The sequence below is a fragment of the Elgaria multicarinata genome, chromosome 15, assembly GCF_023053635.1.
Source record: "Elgaria multicarinata webbii isolate HBS135686 ecotype San Diego chromosome 15, rElgMul1.1.pri, whole genome shotgun sequence".
Lineage (NCBI taxonomy): Eukaryota > Metazoa > Chordata > Lepidosauria > Squamata > Anguidae > Elgaria > Elgaria multicarinata.
Window position 1 is genome coordinate 23,722,530 of NC_086185.1, and position 15,582 is coordinate 23,738,111.

Consider the following 15,582-nt stretch of genomic DNA (forward strand, 5'->3'; position numbering starts at 1 on the left):
CCTCTGATGAACAAGGGGATGGAGGGGGGGGTCATCTTCCCCCACCCTGGGAAGCGCATCGTCCTGGTTGCTCCTGCTGAATGTAGACCCGGGAGGAGGAGGGGGGAGCGATTCAGGATGCGTTAATCCGGATTAAAGTGACCCTGGCAGGACCAAGGAAGGCTGCTCCTGGTCCTTGCCGCACTATCGATTGAAAGGGGTGGGGGGTGAGGAGAGGAAAAAAGACAGGAGGGGTTAAACGCGTGGGGGGGGGGAGAGAGGAGATATCACTGCAGTGCCGGCAGGCGGGAGGAAGGGAGCGCTCGTGGCTGCAAAGCGCAGCGGAGAGGCGAGCCAGCAACACGTGCGGCGGCTCCGGGGCTGTTGCCGGCGGGAGCGCTCTCCCCCCCCCCCCCGCGCGCGTGGGGCTGCGACTGGCCGGCCGCGAGGCGGGCACGCGCGCTCCCCCGCGGCGCTGCGGGAGAGCGAGAGGCGGTGCGAGGCAAGGCAGCCGCGTCTCCAGCGCCCCAGCCCGCCAGGTAGGTCGCCTGCGCGAGGGAGGTCGCCTCCCAACCCCCCCACCCCCGCCGCCACCGGGCTCCTCCAACCCACGTGCCGGCCGGCCGGCCCCGGGTGCGGATCCCGCATGCCCCCCCCCCGCCCCGCCCCCAGGAACTCGGCGAACCACCTGTTCGCTGGAGCATCAAAGGAGGCGGAGGGTGGGGCTGCAAGCCGCGGACTCTCCATAGAAACGCCGCGGCACCCCAATGAATCCTGGGGGGGGGGGGGATGGAGAGGAAGCAGCCGAGCGAGCGAGCGAGCGCGCCCCCGGGGTGGGAGGAAGGCAAGCCAGCCCCGGCTTGACTCAGTGTTGACGGCTTGAGGGCGGAAAAGAGGAACCCGGGTTCCGGGGTGGGTGGCTGGCTGGCTGGGGGCGGAGGCAGCCCTGGGCGGTCGGACCCCCGCCCCCTCCCCGCGCCGGGCCGGAGAGACCGGGGTGGGGTGGGGTGGAGTGAGAAAACCGCGTCTCAAAGCTGCCCCGCTCTTTCCTTCCGCGCGCAGGTGAGCCGCTTCGACGGCTGAAGATGGCCGAGAAACTGGCGCCCCCGGGGGAGCTGTTCCTGCGCAAGGGCCGCGAGTCCGTCTCCTCCCTCGACGTGGACCGGCTGGCCCCCGGCGAGGCGGCCGGCGAGGAGTCCTCGGACAGCGATGGCGAGCAGGAGGGCAGCTCCCACAAGCTCATCCGCAAAGTGTCCACCTCTGGCCAGATGAGGACCAAGGTAAGGGAGGGCGGATCGGGCCCCCATCCTTCAGGCGCGGTGGTCCCTTCCCATGGGCCGCCACCTGTAGGGAGGGGGGGGATCCACGAGTGGTGTGGGCAGAGGGCAGGAAAACACCATTGCGCCCGTTCTGGGAAAACCAAGATTCGCAGGTGCGAAAATTATGTTGTGGCATTGGGTTCATGTCTGCAGAAATCACTTTGCGGGATTGTGTGGTGATGGGTGGGTTGTGACCCCAAAGTATAACTGTGCAATTGTTGTCCTGGCTGGCGGGCTCAGGGGCTGAAAGGTGGTAGCTTTAAATTTGTGCCTAGATGTTTTGCTGCCTAAGGGATGTGGGACAGCTTGGTTTCTCCTGGGGCGCTCTCTCAGACCGTCACCCCTCCAGGCTCCTCGCAGCTGCAGCCGTGCACCCCAAAGGAGCGGAGTTCCTACGTTATGCCAGTTGGCTGAGCCGTGTGCATCGCCCTAAAGGCAGCTCCTCTGCTTTAAATAAGCCTGAGCACTGGAGGGGTGCCCTATTCCCAGGGTACCCCCAACTGGCAACGTCTGGTGGGTGCTTGGCTTGATTTCTGTGCTCTTCTGGACATATCCAGAGACAGTCGTGCTTGGAACAAGATAGTAGGCTAAAAGGACCTTCGGTGAGCTTGCTCAGGTTGGGCTCCTCCTGCCTTGGTGCATTGAGCAGTACTGCTGGCCCAGGTCTCCCTGTTCCCCTACTGTTGCGCCCTGCTCAGTTGGAAGATGTTTTGACTGTACTTGGCGAAGGATCTGGCATTTGTTGCTAGTCTGTAGCAGAGCTTTGCCTTCAGAAAGGACCTGGCCCTGAGCACTCAGCGCCCAAATGTCAATCTCCACAAAGACATGTTCATCAAGGAGAGAATGGGCCCCGGTGGCTTTGTTGGTTCACACTTCCTGGGCTATAGTAATTCCTAGTCCTCCTCTAAATGGCTTTGGAGTCACTTAAGTAAAATCAGCCACAAAATGCCTAACAGCATGTCTTGATTGGAAATAGCTTGAGACTTCACTCCTCTGTTTTTATTGTTGCTGATCTGAAAAGCCAAAGCCTGTTCTGGTGAATTCTTGGCCATCTGGGCTGCATTTGAGAGCTGGTCTTGACACAACACGTTTCCTTCGTGGAGGAACACGTGTGAATTGCATAAGTTGTCTCGGAGAGCAAAATCCAAGGTGGGGTTGTGTAGGAAATGATCCATAGGCAGAGAACTTCAGGCTCTGATCTGCTCCTACAGCATCTGTGTGGATATTGTGTTCCAAAACAACATCTTTTGATAGACGCGCCTCTTGGAATTTTCTCTCGAGAGTACAGGTGAGGGTTCTGTGGACCTTCTTCAAAGAGGGAGACTGCAAGAGCCATGAAAATTCTGGCAAGAGACATGGCAGAGAGGAAAGCAGCCAGGCAAAGATGTTTTATTGTTTCTTGGAGACAATAGAGGGGAAAATCAATTCTAAGCCATTACAAAAATTAGCTGACGAGCGTTCTCCGAAATCCATCTCCAGCTGAAGGTTCGTAGCAACCTTGAGACAACTGGGGTGATTGACAAATGATGAGATGTTTATGTGTGTGGAGCTAGCATCTGCAGCTTCGCTCGCTGGGTTGCCAAAGAGTTCCATCATCCAGGGCTGGTGCTGGTCCCCACCTGGAAGAGCGTCTTCTTCTGGGCATGATGGCATGCCCTCTTTGTGTCCCTGGAGTGATGGCTGCAGCAGATGAGGGTGCTGGCCTGGTCTGGATGACCAGAGTGTGCCTGTGTGCAGATAGCAGCTTGCTTGCTGCAAATTGACAGATGAGAATTAAAAACTGGGCACTGCTCAGGCATGCTGCAAAGGAGTGGCATTGGGGGGGGGGGTGAACAGTAGTAAAAGATGCCAAGGAAGCTGGCCAAGAAAGAAGCACAGGGAACCAGAACACGCTGAGCTCTTCTTTTAATTTCCTAATGGTATTTTCAGGCTTGTCATTTTCGTGATCGCATTAGTGGCTTGCCAGAGCAGCTCCCTTTGAACAGGTTGAAGCAGGCTTGCTCCAGGCTGTGGGCAGGATACTTCAGGAGCAGGGATGGCTTCAGAGATTTTGCTCCCTGGGGTAAAGGACAGGATCCTGCTCATCCAGCCCACTTCCATGTATAGAAGCTATCCAGACGTCAACTCTGACCTGGATGGGGTAGCATCCTCCATGCACCTGATGGCAACAGGCTATCTTAAGGGGTAGAGAGCAGGTCATGTGATACACACAATGGTGTCCTTCAACACCTTGCCACCCCCAGCATCTGCCACCTGAGGCAGCTGCCTCGCTCTGTCTAACAGCAGGGCCGGCCCTGTTTGGAGCCTTGGGGGTAAGAGTGGCCACCTTTTTGCTCCCTAGCAAATTTTAAGCGATGCTTCAAAATCAAAACCCAGATGAGCAGAAAAAACAGCTCAGTTCTTTCTTTTTTTGCCCCCAGATCATTTCACTCTCATGTTTTTGTTTTTCTTCTCCCTGAATGACCTCTCATTTTTCCAGAAAGGAAAGGGTTGAATCATATGTTTAGCAGAAGCAAATTCCAGCAGGTTCTAAACTGAGCCTGTCACTTAAGGAAGATTCCAGGGCAGGATCTACACTACTGCTTCATAACAGTATTGAAAAGGGCAACTAAAATTATTCAGGGGCTGGAGCATCTCCCCTACGAGGGAAGGTTACATCAACTGGGATTGTTTACCTTGGAAAAAAAGAAGGCTAAGGGGAGACATGATAGAGGTGTACAAAATTATGCACAGTGTGAAGAATGTGGACAGGGATACATTTTTTCTCCCTCTCTCAAAATACTAGAACCTGGGGTCATCCCATGAAACTGGTTAGTGGGAGATCCAGGACAAATAAAAGGAAGGACTTCTTCACACAGAGCATAGTTAAATTATGGAACTCACTACCACAAGATGTAGTGACGGCTACCAATCTGGATGGCTTCAAAATGGGGTTGGATAAATTCCTGGAGGCAAAGGCTATCCATGGCTACTAGCCCTGATGGTTGTGTGCTATCTCCAGTATTTGAGGCAGTAAGCCTGTGTGCACCAGTTGCTGGGGAACATGGGTGGGAGGGTGCTGTTGCACCATGTCCTGCTTGTTCATCCCTGGCCGATGGCTGGTTGGCCATTGTGTGAACAGAGTGCTGGACTAGATGGACCCTTGGTCTGATCCAGTAGGACTCTTCTGATGTTCTTATGTTCGTACTGACAACTGTTGGGGCCCATGACACATTCCATATACCATTTTCAAACTGCTTTTGTAGTGTTATATCGTGCTTAGTGTACATCTAGACCAGGTTGCTGAGACTTCAGCATTCTTCACCCACCCACCCAACATAGAAGAGAAAGTGGGCTAGAAGTTCCCTGCCCAGTTGGCTGCTCATTAGGAAGTCACCGTTTGAGCGTTCTCACCATAATGTGTACAAATCCACAAGGATTACTGATGAGCACCAATAAGTCATCGTCTTAACACCGAAAACCAGCTAAAATGACGTTATGCATATTAGGGTCCTTGCATCTGAAGTCTAACAGTTCCGCATTGATACTTTTTGCCCACCTGCCATAAAACGTCTGGCTACACTGAGGTTTAAAAAGCTTTGCACAGGGCAACTGGGACACTTTGGAGCAGAATCTATCTGATGCAAGTTTCTTTTCTGAAGCTTGCTGAATGTGTGGTGGCCCTTCTGAATTCCAGCTCAGTTTCAATGTAGGTCTCAGCATGATGTGTGTGTGATCTCAAGAAATGTTCATGCTGTTTCAGGAAAGGGGATTGAAGAGCCTTCCCCCTGCATGGCCTGTGTCGCCATAGCCAGGTAGATAATGTGAGCCCCTCCATTTGTTTTGGCCTATAATTCCCATCAGCCCTAGGCAGTATAACCAACCGTGAGGGCTGATGGGATTTGTAGGCGAAAACATCTGAAGTTGCCCATCCCTGGCCAAAACCCTGCAAGGCACTACGGCCCTTTCTACACCTAAGGATTATCCCAGGAAAATAGAAGGATCATCCCTGCTTGCTCCTGGGATCCCCTGTGTGTCATTTGCATGCACAGGGATGATCCCAGGAAAAAAGGCAGGTGTAGAAACGGCCGATGTCTTTCAGAAGAACCCTTATTTTTGCCTTGAACAATGGGGGAGTAGCGAAAGCAGAGTGCCTCCCGGGAAGAGAGTCTTGGGAGCCCCTTGTGCCACTCCCCTTTTGAGCCCCTCACATTTGACATTTGCCCCCTGCAGCAGTGAGTACTGGGGTGGCCTTGAGACGAGGAGGACTCTCAGGTGCGCCTCCTGCTTGTGAAGGTGGGGTGGGAGTGTTTGCTCAGAGGAGGGTTGGGGTGACCTGGTCTAGTGCCTGGATGCCAAGGGGATGGCCACCTGATCCAGCAAGTCATGTGGAACATTTTAATTTGGCATTGTCTGTTTCCATGCCTGGTCTCTGAATCATCATAACCTGCTTAGACGTCACTGATGCTTCTCAGGCCAAATATGCCTGCTGATGGTATGGGGCTGGGGATCCCATGGGGCTGTTGAGGCACGCTGAGTGGACCCATGCATGACTGTGGAGAAGCTTCTGGAAGGACAGCCAAGACATTCTCTTGTCAGCAATTTCAGAGGTGGTGGCTTTGTGTGTAAGGCCCAGCCTGGAGCAAGGACACGGACACAAGATTGGGATGTGATATTTGTGGAATATTTGAGGTGGGTGGACAACTCTGTCATATTACTCATTATGATATCCTTCCCCAACCTGGCATCTTCCCGATGTGTTGAAGTACAACCCCCGTAATCCCCAGCCAGCCTATGATCTAGCACGGGGGCTTCTAAACACTATATCTTGCATAAGAACATAAGAAGTGACCTGTTAGGTCAGGCCAAGATCCTGTTTCCGATAGAGACAGGCCGGCTGATGGTGATAATGATACTTGCCATTTAAGTATCATGGCATAATGTTCAAAATAAACTTGTAAGGTGCGTGCGGGCATGTATGTGTGTGCATGTGTACATTTTCTCTGGGAAGGCTATGAGCTGGGCATGAAGACAACTACACCGCTCTTCATTGATGTCTCCAGCACTTGATACATAGATATATATTTGCCCTGAATACGGAGCCTGTATTCAACTCTCATGACTGATAGAACCTGCCCTCCTCCCTCTATGAATTTAAGAACACACAAGAGCCATGCTCTTCTTGCCCAGTCCAAGGGTCCATCTAATCCAGCATTCTGTTCCCACAGTGGCCAACCAGATACCTGTGGGAAACTTACAAGTTGGACATGGTTGCAATAGCACCCTCACACTCATGGCTTGTTGTTGGGTTAATGTCCAGATTCAGACAACACGCTAAGCAATCTACAATGGAGTTGCTCATGGGTTGCTGATTAAAAGCAGAAGTGGCAGGCATGTGAGAGGTAGCATGCCCATTTAGCCCATGGGCTGTTGTGTCATGCAAACTGTCCGAGTGCCTCTCTTGGGTTTGCAACCAATAATACTGAACACCTTGCCCCCAATGAAGCATCCTAAGTCAAAATATGCTGGGGCTAATAAAACCATACATTTCCAGTGCCCCAGAAAGGCATCCTTTTCTCTTTATTTTGTACCACTCGCTCTGTTTGGGACTATGAGATGCCCAGGAAAAACTTCCTGACTGTTAGAGCAGTGCGACAATGGAATCAGTTACTTAGGGAGGTTGTGGGCTCTCCCACACTAGAGGCCTTCAAGAGGCAGCTGGACAAGCATCTGTCGGGGATGTTTTAGGGTGGATTCCTGCATTGAGCAGCTGGTTGGACTCAATGGCCTAGTAGGCCCCTTCCAACTCTGCTATTCTATGATTCTATGATGGCTGGAGCTTTGTCAGTTGCAAATTATTGGCAGAGAACTTCTGCCATGTTTTGTATGAGTCCATAATACTTCCCTGCCCTGAAAAGACACAGCAAAGCCAAGGTGGATGTGTAACCTGGGGAGTGCTGGTTCCTTAGGGGGGCATGGCAGGCAATTTGCCCAAGTGCTGCTCCCTTTCACAAGCCTTTATTTAATGTTTATTTATTTATTTATTTATTTCATTTATATACCGCCCCATAGTTGAATCTCTCTGGGCGGTTTACAAAAGTTTAAAACAGTAAACATTAAAAACAAATATACAAAATTTAAAAACGTAAGAAGCATAATAACAACAGTATTTGTGAAAACAGCTATTCCAGGGTCCGTTAAAAACAAACAAACTCAGCCCACGTTGTTAACTGCCTGGGAGAAGAGAAAGGTCTGGCACCGAAAATATAACAATATATAATTTCAACAAAAGAAAAGAAAGGGGGGAAATGTGGCTGCATAGATTTGAATATATCTATTTCAACGTATACATCTGAAGTGTGTGTGTGCATATTGATAGATAGGTAGATGGATTGCCATGACATTTTATTTTATTTCAAAATAAGTTAACAAATGGAAGGCATTCCCGATCCTTTCTAAATCACTGCCCATCCCTGGCCACCATAATCAGCTTCTGGCCAATGCTCTCATTACCAGATTGACTGAGGATGCTACATCAGGAAAAACTTCCTGACTGTTATAGCAGTGCGACGGTGGAATCAGTTACCTAGGGAGGTTGTGGGCTCTCCCACACTAGAGGCATTCAAGAGGCAGCTGGACAACCATCTGTCAGGGATGCTTTAGGGTGGATTCCTGCATTGAGCAGGGAGTTGGACTAGATGGCCTTGTAGGCACCTTCCAACTCTGCTATTCTATGATTCTATGGTGTTGACAGTATGATCTGGCATCCTGCTTCTGGAATTACTATACTAGTTCCCCATAGCAGACTTCTTTATGATCAGAGAGCTCCCAATGATGTGGTGAAAATGGCTTGTGTGCTAATGCACACCAGTTGCTGAGAACAGAGTAGGAGGGTGCTATTTCACTCATTTTCGCACAGGCACCAGGTTGGCTACTGTGTGAACAGAATGCTGGACTAAATGAACCTTTGGTCTGATCCAGCATCAGGGCTCTTATTCCGTTTTTATGTCTCCATTCTTTAACCAACTTCTCATTATACCATCCACCAATCCTCATGAAATGCCTTGATCTCAGACTTCTGGTTCATAATGATAAAATCCCAATACATCCCTATTTTACTCATCTTTTTCAACTGTACACTGTATTTCAACTGCGACTGCACCATAGATTGAGATGAACATGTCATGGTATCAACTGTTTACTTTTCCATTCTTTTTTTATGGAAAATACCATGGAATTTGCTGCGCACTGGGGTGACACTTCTAATTGAATAGGCCACTATGACCCCAAGATCACTTCCTTGGAATAGTCACAGCCAACCCGTTCACATTTATGCATATACAAAACTAAGACGGCTTCCCCCAATGAGCACTACTGTACTCCTTGGCATTTTATTACCCATTCACCCAATTTGGTGAGATTGTTTGGGGCTTCTTCACAGCCTGCTTTAAGATTCGCCATCTGGAATAATCTAGAGCAATCTACAGATGTCGCCACCTTGCTGCTCACTCCAGGCAATTTATGATCAACTCAAATAGAATTGGTTCTAAATGCAGACCCTCTGCTTCCTTCCTTTTACTGAGAAAACTACTATTTTCCTTTTATTTAATCAGTTGCTGACCTCTCAGTCTACCTGAGGGCATTTCAGAAGGACTCCATCAATAAGCATGTATTTATATATTTATGTATATGGGAGTGATCCAGCAGACATTATACAGTTAGACTTCTGAAATGCTTTTGATGTTCTCGAAGAATTTTAAAAGGCATGTGAAGCAGGCCTTCACTTTCTGGAAGCCATGCTGACTCTTCTTCAGCAAGGCTTGTTCTAGCTTTAATAATACTTTGCCCTAATTAATTTGGATAGGACTGTAATTTTCTGGCTTCCCCCAAAATCCTTTTTAAAAGGGATGTTGCCTTCTTTATCCTCCAATCCTCTGACAAGGAGGCTGATTTCACATTTCCATTCTTCTAGTGTTTGGATAAAAGCCATCTGCCCTGTTGACTTGTAATTTCTTGCCCTCTATATTTTGGCATAGAGCGTCAGGTGCCTTCCCACAAACAATATTCCAGATGTACGTCTCTCCCTAACGTCTTCCACCACAATGGCTGATGCAGATAATTCAAAGACTTTCTAGCCTCTGTCCTCCAGTGCAAAAGCAGCATTTCCTGTTCCAGCCTTAATTGGCCTTTTAAAGTAAATGTTCTTAAATAAGAGATTTTTGAGCCGCTTCACAATTGCTCACATTCAACTAGTGAAAAGAATCAAAGCTGTAGACATGCACGACATTTTTACCAATCTGAAGAAAGGTACAGAATCCATCCTATTTTCCTTGGGGAAAGCAAAAGATTATTCCGTCAGACCTTCCAGGGTTTCTTCCTTGAACACCAGTTATGTGACGTTCATCTCTCTGTTGGTTTAGGCATCTCTTTTCTTAAGTGTGTATGTGAATGAATTACTTAAACGTAGTTTTTTGAAGAGTGGTTATTGTGTTATTTTTATATAAGCTCCTTTGAAGGCCCCTAAAGGGCAGAAGGGAGCTACCAGAGGGCAATCTTAGGGAGCGTTGCTGTCCTTTGTGTGATAGCCCTCTAGCCCCTCTGGGCTGGCTGGCTTAACTCTGTGAGGGTGCAGCATGCTTGGGGTGGGGGGCTTCTGCAGCAGAAATGCAGGATCTGAATTGGAGGGCCCCTCCTGGGGCTTTGGTTTCAGCAGCAGCACGTCCCTTGGTGTATTGCTCGTGATGAGTCACCACTGCAGTCTCCAGCAGCAAAAGAGAGAAGTGTTATTGCCTGGAACACACGTTGAACACTTTTGCTTGTGCTCTGGAGATGTTGGGGTTAACTCAACTGCTGTGTTTGTGTGTAGGACAGGACAGGACAGGACAGGCCGGTGAAGAGAGCGAGTCCTCTGTGCCTTTCCTCAGCTCTGCACCTGAACCAGGTGTGTCAAGGAGATCCTCTGGAGCTAGCCGTGAACATCTCCTCTTTCCACTTTTGCCCGCAGAGACGCAGTTCTGACCGAAGCAGGATTCGGAAACCCTGCTCCTGTGGCACAGGGAGGGGAGGGCTCAGCATAGTCCGAGAAGCAGGAGTACAGAGAGTGTTTCTTGCTCGGTCAAGGGATTCATTCCACCTCTTTGGCTGTTCCCAGCACCCTGGAGAGCGCTCCTGTAACAGAGCGAGGCCCCAGACGCACGGCTTCCCTTCCCAGTTCCGTGTTAGGTTTTCTCCTGCCTCTTCAAGTACTTCAGAGCTACGCTGTGGACTCTACACACCTGTGTGAAATCAAACTAGCCAGAGACAGCAACTCGCTGGGGGGTGGGATCACTCCCATGGGGATCTCATGGGGATCTCATGGGAGTGAGCAGTGCCCAGGAAGCCCTGGCTGAGTTGGGTTTTTAACTCATGTTTCTTCCATCCCCATGCAACTTCCTGGCACCCGGGTTGCATCCTCTCGCTTACTCTGTGCAGAGGCAGGCTGTGTGCCTTCAAGATCAGTGTTGGCAGATGTGATCTGGAGATGTTTGGGTTAACAGGACTTCAGCCATCCTCTGTAAGGTTAGCCAATGCTGGTATACCTTTGCTAGAGATGGAGAGGTGAGGTGGACAGCAGTTTCCTTATGCCATGCCGTGGGTTTTAATCTGAACTGGACTTGAACAGGGAGATTCTCAGGTCATGCTGTTTGCCTTTACATATCAGAGGAGGGCCTACAGCCAAATCTTTCCCCACCCCTCCCTATGTGATCCCAGCTCTAGGGAAGGGGTTCTTCATTTGTTTTTGTGGTGTTGTTGTTACGTTTATATTTTTCCTCCTTAAGGAATCCAAAACAGCAAACATAGTCCTCCTCCTCTCCATTTTATCCTCACAACAACAACCCTGTGAGGTAGCTTTGGGCTGAGAGTCTATGACTAGCCCAAAGTCACCCAGTGAGCGTCCATGGTCAAGTGGAGACCTGAACCCAGACCTCCCAACTCCCAGTCCAACACTATAACTACTGCACAGCACTATCTTATTGACATCTATGTGGAAGTTTTTGAGGTATTCCTCCAAGCAGTAACCAGGGCTTGTGCTGTCATGTGTACATTGTTGATGATTTCAGGAGCCTGCACATCTCTTAGTTTTGCTAAATGCATTGAGCAGGCATGTCCGTGTGTGTGTGAGTGCGCGCGCGCGCGCGCGCGCGCGCGTGCGTGCACATACGTGTAATGGGTTAACATACTTCTTCCTCCAAAGTAGCCAGTGGGTACATTTGGTACACAGACAGTAATACTGAGGTGAGCCTCCTTCACCTATTATGTCTCCCTCTTGTTTTTGTGTATCTCATTCCACCACCCTTCCTTCCCCAGTGTGTGTTCCCAAAAAAACCAAAATCAGAATTCTGCATTCTAAAACAAGCAGCCACAATAAGTCAATATAAGCAGAGGCAGCTGCCTTGCATCATCCTCGCCCCGTATAAACAGAATTTGAATTTCTCTATGGGAGAAACTTTGATCATTTCAGCAGGGAATTTCCACCGACATCCCAGCAATTAGCATCTCATGGTGTCTTTGTGAATGAACAGCTAAATCTCAAGTTCTAACAGAGCCACAGAAGAGGAGGGAACTGAGGAGGGGCGTCCTTATTGAGCATCCCACCTTGCTCGAATTTCAGCTGGTACGAATCCTGCAGTTTCCCCCTTCACTGCTGCTCCAGAGGGGCAGGTGCGCCATGCATGGAGGAGGACAAAGCATGTGAAAATGGGGCAGGGGGGTGGTGGGAGCTGGACTCTTTTCATTCTGAGCTGTTGCCAAGGGAAATGAGTGGTGGGCTAAGAATAGACAGCAATAGCGCAACCAGGCGACTACCCATTTCCTGTGCTTAATGAGTTTGGGCCTTCAAGGTGACATCCTTGCTCCAAAGGGGATGCTCCCCCTCCCAGTACCAGGGCTTGACTTTGCAATGCAAAATGCGACCCAATTAAAGGTGGTATCAGTTGAAAGCAGGGACAAGGGGAGGAGAGGGTGTAATGCAACATCCAATCAGAAAAGGATTCTGCAGCAAAATGCCTCCTCTCTTAGACCTCCCACTCTAGGGTGGTGTAGGTAGCAGGTGAGCACAGATTTAGGAAGGAAGATGCCCTACAGCTGCTTGAACCTCTTGGTGACCCAGGAAGCTAATTGCAGCCAAAGGGCTAAGTCCCCCGTGGCACATTTCAGAGCTTCTTGCCCACACCCACACTTCCTGGCCTTGAGGAGTATTTAGAGCTTCCTGCACACCCTGTGATGCTAGTGCAACTTCTCATAACAAGGTGATGCAAAAGGGCTGTAATCCAGTGGCCGATACCCTGTTTTGCATGCAGAAGGTCCCAGATTCGATCCTCGGCTTCTCCAGGTAGGCACCAAAGAATCCTGCCTGAAACCCTGGAGAGCCCTTGCTGCCAGTCTGTGTCAACAATACTGGGTTCAATGGACCAAAGGTCTGACTTTGTATAAGGCAGAATCATTGAGTTGAATGGACCACAAGATCATCTAACCCTCTGCAATGTGCAGAAAACCAGTTAAACCATCCATGAAAGGTGGCAGTCCAGCCTGTTTAAAAACCTCCAGAGATGGAGAACCCACCACCTCTGTAGGTAGACTGTTCCACTGTTGCACCGATCTCACTGTCAGGAAGTTTTTCCTTATATTTAATTGGAATCTACATAGCTGTAACTTATACCCATTATTTGGGGACCTAATTGCTCTGGCCATGGAAAATAGCTCTTGATCATCTTCCCTGTGGCATCCTTTTATGCACCTGAACACTGCTGACATGTCTCCCCTCAGTCTTCTTGTCTCCTGACTGAACATCCCAAGTTCCCTCTTCAGTCTGTCCTCGTAGGGCATGTCCTCAAGTCCTTGCATCGTCTTTGTTGCCCTCCTCTGAACCTGTTCTATCCGTCCGATGTCCTTCTGGAAATGTGGTGCCCAGAAATGTACACAATATTCCAGGTGTGGTCTCACTAGGGCCGAATAGAGAGGAATAAGAACTTCACACGTCTTTGATATAATGCTTCTTCTAACGCAGCCCAGAACTGCGTTAGCCCTTCTAGCAGCTATCTCGCACTGCTGACTCCTGTTCAAATTCCTGCCAATGACCACATGGTCTTAGCTACTTTGGCTGCTCTTGCTTTTGGAGGCCAGGACAATGTGTTTGGATGGGGGGGGGGACATTGGTACTGTTCTTATGATAGATGTATCAGCAAACTTCAACTCCCTTGAACTAGATCCCCAAACAAGAGCGCTGCTGCTGCCCACGTCTATCTCTACCCGCTTTCTTATTTCAGGCAAGAAGTTTCCCTACCTCGCACAGCGTGAAGACCCCTTCCTCCTCCTTTGGGGGTCCACCCAGTCTCTGAGACCACCACTTGGATCCTCCTGATGTAACCTGCTATGTTTTTGCGGGGGGATCCATTGTGCCAAGAGAATGGCCCAAAGCGGTGGCTTCTGGCATCAGGAGTTTGAGTGAAATCTTGGGTTCCATTTCTTAAGGCTGCACCATTTTTTAGCCTTCCTCTGGCCGCAGCGAAATGGTGCAGTCATCTGGATCCTTGAAATGTTAGCTGTCAACAAATGAATGAGCTGAAGGATTGAGCGTTTTGTAAACGCCCCTTTGCCAAGCCTTAACGATTTATGAGCTTGGGTTGACAATGGTGGAGCCTGGCTCTGTGGAGGGCATCACCTCTGCGGTTTCCCCATTCCTTTCTCCAAGGAATGGGGAATCTGTCATCCAGACCTCCCCTTTTTCTCTCCCACCCCTATTTCCTTGTTGTTTTGGGGGGTCTCACAAAGCATAACACGCCACCGCCACTGCTGCTTGGAGGGGGTGTGCAGGAAAGGAGGCCCTTGTTCATCTGGCACAAATGAACGCCGCCGCCTCCATGCTCTTGGTTCAGAACTGCAACAACGCTGAGGCTGAGTGTATCATTGTGTTGCAACCACCTCCTGCCAAGCTTGATGCACACCCACCTCATTCAGTTTCCTGGTGGGGAGGAGGCTTGAGGCCGCCTCATAGGCAAGGAAACCAAGGAAGTGGGAGCAGAGCCAGGGAAAAGCACCCGGGATCTGGATCTTGCCACACCCAGACCCGCAGCAAAGATGAACGATGGCAAGGTTTGGGCCCTGCTGCCAATCAGATAGGTGGAAGGCTTACCTCTTGCCCCTGTGGCGTGCAACAACGAAGTTTGAAGAGGCAGCCCTCCTCCTCCTCCTCCTCTTCTTCTTCTTCTTCCTCCTCCTCCTCCTCCTCCTCCTCCTCCTCCAGATTTTACATCCCCTGAGCACGCTGCAATTACCAGGCAGCAGCCAACGGCCTCGTTGCAATAGGCTTTATTGTACTGGTGGAAGGCTTGTAAGAAGCAGTTTATTATGCAGATGGAAAGAGCGAGCGAGGCTGGCGATAAATAAGGCTTATGAGGGCTACTTTGTGACGGGCCATGGATGATGAACGACGCCATGTGGGTTTCTCCGCTGCTTTCAGAAATCAACTCTGCATTGTTGTTGTTTTCAATCGGGGAGCGCGAGGAGGTGACGGTCCCTTCCCCTCCCTTAGCTCACTTGGGTCATGGTAGTTCTGGAGCGCTTTATCCCACGGACCTTGTCTGAATACTTGGAGGAGCGTCCTGATGCCCAGCAAAGGAATGGCGGGTCACGTCTGAGCTGGGAACGGAGCCAGGCCAGTGCGTTTAGTTAAAAGTGTTTGTAAGTTAGCACAACTCAGCCAGTTGAAGCCCACAATGGCCAGAATGTTACAGGAAGCCGGATCATGAAGGTCTGCCAGTTGCTCCGTTCCAGTTTTAGCTGCTCTTCCATTGCGGCATGTTGATTATGTTCGTTGTTTTAGTATCCGTCCTCTTTTGTGCGGCTAATTTGGGTCACGTTGTTGTTTATTTTGTATGGTTTATTGGTCTGGTATCTCTAAGCATGAAGGGTAGTTTAGAAATAATTAATAAATGCAAATGTTTAAATTACCTTTCTGTACAGAATTTTACCCTCTTTCCTGAGTGTAACTGGGAAGCTTTGATACCTCTTGTACTCTCGCATTTAGCAAAGCGCTCACTGATTCCTCTCTCTGGTACGAGTCCAGGGGAGATGGGCTGCCCCTTCCATGTACCGGTTAGAGCCTTTTCAGACAACACACTAAGCCATGGCTAGGGCATTATTAACCCTTTTGCCAGAAATGGTTAGTGAGCGTGTTGAAACCATGGTTATGCAGCCCCCATGGTTAAGAATGGTTCACATGTCACACTAATGTCTAGCTCAAAATGCTTCATCACCACGGTTTAGC

At 49.8% G+C, this 15,582-nt stretch overlaps 1 protein-coding gene across 3 annotated transcripts in view; it reads left to right on the plus strand.

Moving 5' to 3' along the window:
- The first annotated feature begins 1,064 nt into the window (after nucleotides 1-1,064).
- DGKK (diacylglycerol kinase kappa) overlaps nucleotides 1,065-15,582 on the plus strand; it is a 56,490-nt gene continuing 41,972 nt past the window's right edge. For 2 of the 3 annotated variants that reach the window (XM_063141990.1, XM_063141991.1), the window contains exon 1: nucleotides 14,612-14,752. In XM_063141990.1, the coding sequence (XP_062998060.1) occupies nucleotides 14,732-14,752 (21 nt within the window). In that variant the 5' untranslated portion in view covers nucleotides 14,612-14,731. Of the gene's footprint in view, nucleotides 1,260-14,611; nucleotides 14,753-15,582 lie in introns of those variants that run through there. The other variant, XM_063141989.1, reaches the window with a different exon arrangement.